The sequence below is a fragment of the Juglans regia genome, chromosome 3, assembly GCF_001411555.2.
Source record: "Juglans regia cultivar Chandler chromosome 3, Walnut 2.0, whole genome shotgun sequence".
NCBI classification, from domain to species: Eukaryota; Viridiplantae; Streptophyta; class Magnoliopsida; order Fagales; family Juglandaceae; genus Juglans; species Juglans regia.
The window spans coordinates 5553558-5562969 of NC_049903.1; the positions used below are offsets into that span (position 1 = coordinate 5553558).

Sequence of the window (9412 nt, forward strand, 5' to 3'; positions counted from 1 at the left end):
CATCTAGTGCTCTCTCGAAAAAGCCAGCCCAACGGTCCAATATGTTTTTGTGTGTCATATGGCAGACACGAAGTTGCTTTTATTGCGGAAGCATGCTTCCAGGCTCGAGCTTTGAACTTCAGCATGGCACGCAGCACAGCAGCTCTGCCATTGGATTCCTGAAGGTCCGATCAGTAAGGTCACGTAATGCTCTGTTGATAATACTTGATGGTACGTAGCAGAGTGGGCCTCACAGTACTGAAACTAGACCGTTGATATCGTTGTTCGAGCTTGAAAATTTGAACGAGTGAACTGTTATTCACAGAGAAAACGTACTAAATAAAAATGGCATAGGATTCCCAAAGTGATCGTAAAGCTCGATAAGATCACGGACTTCTTTTCTCTTCACAGTCCGACTTTTAGCTCTGGCGCTCTGCTACATGCCCTTCGCAAGCAAGCTTCTTTTTGTTGCGTTTTCAACTTCCGAGCAGTATATACTACAAGTCTACAATCTTATCGCACGACTCATATTACATTACTGTTATTCGTAATATATTGTCGGTAAATTGGATTCACCGACAATATATTCTTTTTAATTAATTAGTACGTATACCACTGAAGATTGCGTTCCCTTTATTTCTTCAATTAAAATCAAAAGAAGTTTCTTATTTGTTAGGAAATTAAATTATTGCCGACACTAATTTTGTCTCTGATATAAGTTGGAGCGTGATCCTTTGAATCATAATGAAAGTAAAAGAACTTCAATGATGCATCAAGATCTCCCCTCAACACAATGAAAAAGTTGCGTTTAAATATTAAATTGAGTTGAATTAAGTTAAGTTAAGATGATAAAATATTATTAAAATATTATTTTTTAATATTATTATTATTTTAAAATTAAAAAAATTAAATTATTTATTATAATTTTATGTTAAAATTTAAAAAAAGTATAATAATAAATTGAGGTGAAAACGTATCTTAAAAAGAACTTAAATGTACTAATTACATTTTACATCTGAGGAGAAAGCCCGATTATCGTGGTCCTACTCCGGATTTACCAATGATGATCTGTCTGGACAGCTCTCATGGCTCTAGAGTCTAGACAACAATGCCACGCCCATGCCCCAGACCTACATTATCACAATTGCTATCATCTTTACTTTACTAATTTTGCCTGTACTTGGAAGACCCCTCTCTCTCTCTCTCTCTCTCTCTCTCTCTCCCCACAGAAACAAAGATATAAATAAAACCAAATGAACGTTTATTCTTTTATTGTCCTAAAGAAAGATTTTCAAATCGCCGGGTCCACGCATATTTATTTGGATAACTTCGTGCTAAACACGTGTAATAGGGAACGCCTTTAAGACAGACTGGAAAGGACAATGATGGGTTATTGCGGATTAATGCTTTAATGCCAAAAGGCAGTGTAGGTTTTGCCTAAAAAAAAAAAAAAAGAAACCCCCCCCCCTCTCTCTCTCTCTCGCCTGCCTGCCCAGTAACCCAAAAAGTCATGAGCTACAATTCATGGACTAGGACTAGGTGTTTAAATTAATCTGTGGCCGTGGGCTTGGCCCAAGAAAAACCTTTGCTGTAATTCATGTGCTCCCACACCAAGTGCATGGGGACCAATTCGTATTTAGGATGATGCAAATAAGAAGCCCAAATAACTCTGGCAATTTGATGGTGTCGGTTAAAGTTGGGAAGTGCCAATTTGATGCTCTCCTGCTTCTTGATTACAACTTGTTTTTACATGCATATGTATGTGTGCGCGCATCGATCCTTGGCTCTTCGATCGGTTCTAATCTCTGCCCATCATCCACTAAGGTTTCTTACCATAAATCCATGCTTAATAATTATAAGATGTCATGATCATTTGGAAGGGGATGGTTTACTGTTCTTATTATTCATGGTATGCAAAATGGTTAAAGACTCCGAATCCCTTTCCAAGTAAATGAGTTTTTTTTTTAGAGACAAAGTACTGACAAAGAACTATGATCTAATGAAGGAAAGAAGAAATGAATCCTTCTCATTGACACCAGTAGAAGTTTCTTTTCCCTGACCAAACAGTAATATTCTAAACTCATGAAAACATGCATATACCACATGAACCAACCCACCCAAGAAATTATTTTTAATTTCCTTTCAAATATCAGATGATCTATTGATGAGGTATTTATTTATTTGATGTTATATTGGGACAAATAATTTTGCGTCTCAGAAATGTGTGCGTGTCAATTCAGTGGAATCACAATTGTTGTAAATTATGTACGTGTTCCCAGTGGGTGCATCTGGCACTGTCCAACTCATAAATGGAGTCTCCTCCTCCATGACATTAACACCTCCTCAGGCTGTTGGGAAGTGTTGCACTTAGAATATGTGGTCCCTCTCATTTGCTTTCAGTACTACTTCATATTACATAATAGAATGAGAATTGGATTCACCTCTCTTCTTCACCTTTTTCCAGTTAGTACTGTAGCTTAGGATCCTGGCAATGAGTATCAAATACAACGTGTGGATACTAGTCTTTCTGACTTCTGCAAACAAAAGCTAGGCTACACTTGGCAACCAAGATTGGAACTCTCATTTTAAGGGTTTTGGAATCTTTTGGTAGAAGATGAACAGTTTGGTGTTTGGATTTATAAAAGTAAATCGGTAGAACTTTACCGAGTCATGTTGTAGCTAGTTCCTTGCTTCTTTGCTAGCTCACTTCTGCATGACAAAGGAAGTTTGGTGCAGTAGGGTTATGATTTGACTGGTATAGTAATATACATATGCATCCTTACTGACTGAGTTCCATGTATAGGGTCCGAGATTTGAGAAGAATAGATAGATCAAAGACAACCACCCTTTGATTTGATGTTAAAAATAAGAGAGTAATTATTAAAAGCAGATATAAAGTAGAACATATGAATTATATATATCTGGGATGGGATGCATGTATGAGTTGGGCAATCAGAAATCGGAAAGGAACTGTGTTTCTCAGAATTGGCTGAGCAACCCATGTCTACCACATTTGGTTGCAAAGTAACTCTTGATGAATGATTGCTGCTTTAGTCCTATGATCCGATGCTAATGAGAGTAAGAATTAGCTCTATCGACCTAATAATATGGTGGTAGTTCTAATTAAGCAGTTAAGTCGTACAAGCTGGTTAATTCTTTTGTTATTTTGCTGATCAATTGCTGAGTAATCTAAGATAAAACTACATGCTACCCTTTTAGAAAATAGTGGTGTTAATTGTACTGGCAAAAAACTGGAAGCATACACAGGTTAGGCGCTGATCATCACGTAAACATGCAGTAATTTTGAAAAAAAAAAAGAAAAAGTGATCTTATAATAGAAAATATTTATTTAAGTGAATCTCTTTTTCTTTTGAAAAACTTGTCGAAAACACAGTTGTTATCAAATATTCTCATACTACTTTATTATTATTATAAATTATTTACAAATAATTTATTATTATTTTATTACTATTCATGATATATCATCAACGGAGCCGGTATCCCCGGATCAATTTGCTTTCCAGTGTGCATGCCCTGATTGCTGTGTTCTACCTCGTTTCCGGATTCAATGTATGTTTCTGTGGTGTATATAGTTTATTTATTTATTTTACTTCAAAGACATATATAATAAACAGCCACCATTCATTCTGGTGAAAACTTTATACATATTTTTCTTCCATCGACTGTCGTATTTTGATGATGCAGGACCTGCGCGCGCGCGCACATGAGTGGGCAGAGACGAGTTGTTTTCCAGTATGGGTGTTTTTCTCAACTTTCTCGGCCTTTGGTACTGTCAAAAACTTCCATTCTCCAGATTGACATCAAGGTGGGAAAAAGAATGAGAAACTTAAAGCGGAGATCATTGACATATATACTTATGAAGATTGCTTGTTAAACATGGAAGTTCGAACTCAAAATATCAGGGATGCAGTGCTAAAATATCTAAATGAGCAAGGACATGAGGACCAAATACCAAGTACTTAGGCTTAATACATTCTTATCGACCAAATGATTAGATGGGTGACAATTACGTGGGGGACAAAAGCACCGCAAATATCTTTGCTGCCATGGACTTAATAATTTGTGTATGACAAAACACATCGGATATGAGTTGATTAATTAGCAACTTAAGTGGGAAACACACTACTTTTGTGACTAGGAAGCATCTACCCAAATTTTTATTTTTTTAATTTCTGATTTGCTCATATTCAAGTCACTGTAAATTTTGATAAAAATTAAAAATTATCAAAAAAATTATTTTTTAATATTATTATTATTTTATAAATTAAAAAAATTAAATTATTTATTATATTTTATGTAAAAATTTTAAAAAATTATAATATTAAAATAAGATAGAAGAAATAAAATAATTTTATTATTGAGACGATGTCTTTAACGTATATCCAATACGAAAAATGATAATTATAATTGTGAGTACATAAGTACTATATAATCATTTAAAATATATATATATATATAAGATTTACATGAAAAAAAAATTAATTTTTTAATAATATATTCTACTCTTTTTTAAAACACATGTACGATACTTGTTCTTTCCCTTATTATATATAATTTTACTCATTTAATATATAGTATTCTCGTAGAGGAACTATTTTTTTTTCTTTTATTTTAAATTACCGTAGTCAGCCTCAAGGGCTCCGAAAGTCAATGGAAAATTTTGAAACTTTTTTTGACGATTTCTTCGAATGCCGAATATCTCTCTCCAGCTTCTAAAAGCGCGTATTTTTCAGTTTCTGCGGCTTGGGTTTCCTTCAGTACTATTGATTGGGTTTATAGCTTTTTTTTTTTTTTCTTTTTTCCTAATTTGGTCAAATTTAATATGCAACTGCGAACCATAATTCTTGATGTAAAATTATATTCTCAAATTAGAGTTTAAGTATAATAAATTTTAAAATTTAAATCTGACTAATTAATTGAATTATATGGATGATTATGGTTTAATTAAACAATCTCTCTATGTTTTTCTTTTGTTAAGTAAATTATTATTGTATAAATGTTTTATTGTTTAAGTGATGTTTGCAGAATAATTTAGTGTAGAAAAATCTTAACGTATTTATAATAATTAGAAAAATATAAATATTTAATTTTCGTTGTTGATAGCATTAGCCTAACTAAAAGTGGATTGAAGGATAAAGGACTCATCCCAAGGAGTTGAAATGTCACGATTAAGAGCAGTGAGGGGAGCTTCATTCCCAACATATAAAACCTAAACCAATAGAAGCAGTAGTTTGGCATGTTAACACATCTCTCTAACTTGACAGACTCCTGTTCTTTTGGGACGTGTTTCGCACACTCCAAAGCAACGTGTGGAGTTAGAGCCGCAATCACAGACTCTCACTCAAACTCCCCCACCAAAACATTTCTTACCAAACCGGAAAAAAGTAACAAAGTCTCGTCTCATCTCTTTGCCCCCATATTCTCTTCTTCTCCTTCTTCTTCTTCAGAGCTCTCTCTCTCTCTCTCTCTCTCTCTCCGTGTGTTTTTGAAGCATCTTAGAGGGCATCGATGGAGTCAATCTCTCCAAGATACCAAGAAACTCAGAACGCAAGCCCTTCTTTCTTGCCATCCCCCAACAGCCGTAGCTCCAACAGTAGCAGCAGCAGCAGCGCCACCAACAGCAATGGACTCCAGCCCACGCCACCCCCGACCCCACCACCACTGCAACACCAACACCAACACCAACACCAACACCAACACCAACCTTTCAGACCCATCACCAGATCCGAATCTGCCAACCCGTATCCGACCACCTTTGTCCAAGCCGACACCTCCTCTTTCAAACAAGTCGTCCAAATGCTCACCGGATCCTCCGAGACCGCCAGGCACGCCTCCTCCCCCAAGCCCACCACCAACAACAATCCTGCATCCGACTCGCCGTCAAAGACCCACATCCCACCCATAAAATCTATCATGCCCAAGAAGCAACAATCCGGGTTCAAGCTCTATGAGCGCCGAAGTTCCCTCAATAACCTCAAGATCAACCCCTTAATCCCTGTATTCGCTCCCAACAATTCCGGCTTCTCCCCCCGTAAGCCCGAGATCCTCTCCCCGAGCATTCTTGACTTCCCGGCGCTTACTCTCAGCCCTGTCACGCCGCTCATACACGACCCCTTTGACCGATCTGCTTACGTCTCCTTCCAAAGCAACGTCAATGCCAATGTTAATGCTAAGTTAGACGAGGAGGCTGAGGAAAAAGCGATCAAAGAGAAGGGCTTTTACCTGCACCCCTCTCCGTCGACGACGCCGAGGGAATCCGAGCCCCGCCTTTTGCCTCTGTTCCCAACGACGTCGCCGAGAGTTTCAGGTTCTTCTTGAAATAATTAAATTTTAACTTTGTGTAAGTTTATATGTATTAATATTGGCATTGAGGAGGATAAAAAACGATGTATTTGTACTGGGATGTTTGCGGAGAATGAGAGCATCTTGCTTCAGTCGTAAAATGTTATGTATGTATCTCTCTTTCTTTTCTTTTCTTTGGGCTCTTATTCATTATTGTGTTCAAAATTAATGTTTGTTTGCCGAGAAAGTTGGACTGTTGACATGAATTTTTTAGCCAATTTTAGTTGTGCGAAGCTTAGTTGAGTAGGGATTGTGATTAAATTTCTACGGATGAGGTCATGAAACCATGAAACCGCAAATAAAAAGCATCAAATTTTGAAAATTTTCGGGATCGCCATAAATAGCTTGAGAGAATCTTGCTCAACTTTGAATTCTCTTAATAAATGGTAAAATGAATACTGAGATCCAATTCAGTGATATTACTTTTAGACATTAATAAGCGTTGTAAGAAGTGCAGGTGGAGAGAGAGAGAGAGAGAGAGTTTGTTCATACCAATGGCAAAGGCAGCTTTGGGCTTGCTGTCAAAGAAAAGAGTATAAGAATGGGCAAGGAATCTTGATCCTTTTGTTGTATTTGTGAGTGAGTAAAAGATGCCAAGAAAAGCAGACAGAGGTTCTAGTTTCTATGTGCTTGTGTTTACAAAGCTCTGTTTTTTTTTCTTGCCATTATTTGCTGTGTGCGCCAATGTGGTCAAGGAAGTATGCGAGTGTATAGTTCTGAGGAAGGTGTATAAGGAGAGTAATGAATAGAAAAGAAACTCAACATTGGTAATGTGATGGGTCCAAAACTAAAATTGTTCTCTGGTGCAGAGTTTACACAGTCAATCTACGTTTGGCATATGATCTATTGTAACTTTAAATTGAAAAAGTGTCACCTTCTTTTTTTCTCTCTTGGTGGTTGGAGGTCAAAATGGGGTGGGGCCTGGAATAAAATCCATTGGTCTTGATGACCAGATTGGTACTATTGCAGCCACATGAGATATAGAATGGGACCCATTTAATTTAGCAACTTACAAGTTGAGTTGTATGAGTCAAGGTTCTTTAATACAAAGCTTTGAATTGCAGTAAAAAGCAATCATGCAAAGGTGGTTCTTTATTTGAATCCAAGGCTGTTTTAAGTCTGCTTTTTGACTCGAAAAGAGACCAAAACTGTTGTGAATGGGGACATCAGAAAACGAAGGCGGAGAGGAAGTGGGTCTGGTGATGATGAAAGGAAAGAAAGAGAAAACGGGCAGTGATGAGAATGGGAAAGCCAGAAAACATGGCGTGGTGTGGCCTCTTTTGTGTTTTTGTCTGTTTGTTTCTCTGCTTGTTTTTTTCTGTGGGTCTGATTTCGTAGAATTTGCACCCATAGGTTGGTGGGGCATTCATTTGGCACTTTGAATCCCCCATGTGCACTGCTTGAAAATCTCTTTGTCCTGTCCTTGCTCTCTCTCTCTCTACCTTGCTCCTCCTCTTGTCAAAATTAACTGCAGATGACATCTAAAAGCATAATAATAATAGACATATGGCATGCCTATGTTTGTCACCGAGTGAATTTTCTTATCAAACTACTGTCATCTATTGGTTAAAAGAATTTAACGAAAACAATATCTCAATTTGTAGATCTCTGCAAGGGTCTTTCTTAGATGTCCTTTTCACTCTTTTGTATTTGGCTTTCTGGGTATTTTTTCGCTGCCATTCATTCAGTATGAACAAATCCATCCCACTCCTCGTGATTAAAGGAAAAAAATCAACTCTATTAATAAGTAAACGTGTTGGTGGAGGATAGCTGGTGAAAGCACAACACTTTGCAATAAAAGCTTGCAAATTTTATATCTCTTTTTAATGATTCGTATGTCCTACGGATCCTGACCTTTCATGTCGGTTTTTCGTTTTGAGAATTGAGGAGACTGGCTATGTTTGGATGGATGTTGAGATAAATTGAATTCAATTGTGAATAGTAATATTTTATAAATTTTATTGAGATGAATTTAACTTTTTTTTTTAAATTGAGATGAGTTTAAGGCCATGTTTGGATAATGAAAGTGTTTCATCTCATCTCATCATTATAACTTTTCAAATTTTTACATAAAATATAATAAACAATTCAAAATTTTTAAATTTCAAAATAATAATAATATTTTATTTAACTTTCATCTTTCATCTAAAATTATCTCATCTCACTATCTAAACCGTACTTAAATTTTTAGGTTATAATGTATGAAGTAAGATCAAGATTAGTTTAACTTTTTTATAAAAATTTAAAAAAATAGTAGATCTCATTAATAATTAATTTGAGATAAATTGAATTAAGTTTGGTTCGGCAACCAAATACAACCAAGTTTCGGATCATGGGCAGCTTAGCATATGTTGAGTAAAGTGGTGAAAACAAGAACGAGATCTACGTGAAAAACTCCTCTAAATACAATAAACTTGAGTGGACAAAGGCCATTATTCATAACAGAACCTAAAAGGGGAATTTGTATTCGGGTTTTGGGCTTGGTTCACGAGGTATATGTTTTCCACAACCGGAGATAAAAGGAGGGCAAAAGTATATGCTTTAAAATGTAGCATATGTTTGAGGATGTGGATATATTAAATTGCATCCCGTGCAAATGGTGTGCATGCATGTACTGCACTGGTTGGGCCGCAAAAGTTTGAAACCAACGTTGGAGTGGTAAAGTGCTAGTAGGTCCGTGACGTATTTGATGTGCGCGTTATCAAGCACCTCTCGGCTCTCCTCCCAATTCTGGGCCATGAAATTAAGGAATCAAGAAGATTTGCATCGACAAGACAGACAGACAGACAGACAGACAGATATCCCGTTCTTTTCCTTCGATTTCGAAATCAGTTTTTTTAAGGTTGCAAAATAAAGTCACGTCTTGGAATGACATGACGGAATAGCACACAGAGTATATGCTTTTTCTTTTTTTTTTTTTTTCCTCCAGAATTTTAATGTTTTGAATTCAATCAAGAAAATATTCCTGAAATGTGTATCATTGTTTTGGTCATGAATTTGAATAAATAAATCATAAAATAGATTTTTGTTCGAGAATAAAATCTCATTAAGACTATCCATATTCAATTCA

The 9412-nt window shown here is 36.2% G+C and overlaps 1 protein-coding gene across 1 annotated transcript; it reads left to right on the forward strand.

Moving 5' to 3' along the window:
* Positions 1–5267: 5267 nt before the first annotated feature.
* Positions 5268–6475, forward strand: LOC109014425 (VQ motif-containing protein 4-like). Its single transcript, XM_018996893.2, has one exon. The coding sequence runs from the start codon at positions 5509–5511 to the stop codon at positions 6316–6318; it is 810 nt and encodes a 269-aa protein (XP_018852438.1). The 5' UTR covers positions 5268–5508; the 3' UTR covers positions 6319–6475.
* Positions 6476–9412: the final 2937 nt, after the last annotated feature.

Excerpts from the sequence above, each read along its gene's own strand:
- LOC109014425 (XM_018996893.2), top strand. The coding sequence starts at position 5,509 with ATGGAGTCAATCTCTCCAAGATACCAAGAAACTCAGAACGCAAGCCCT.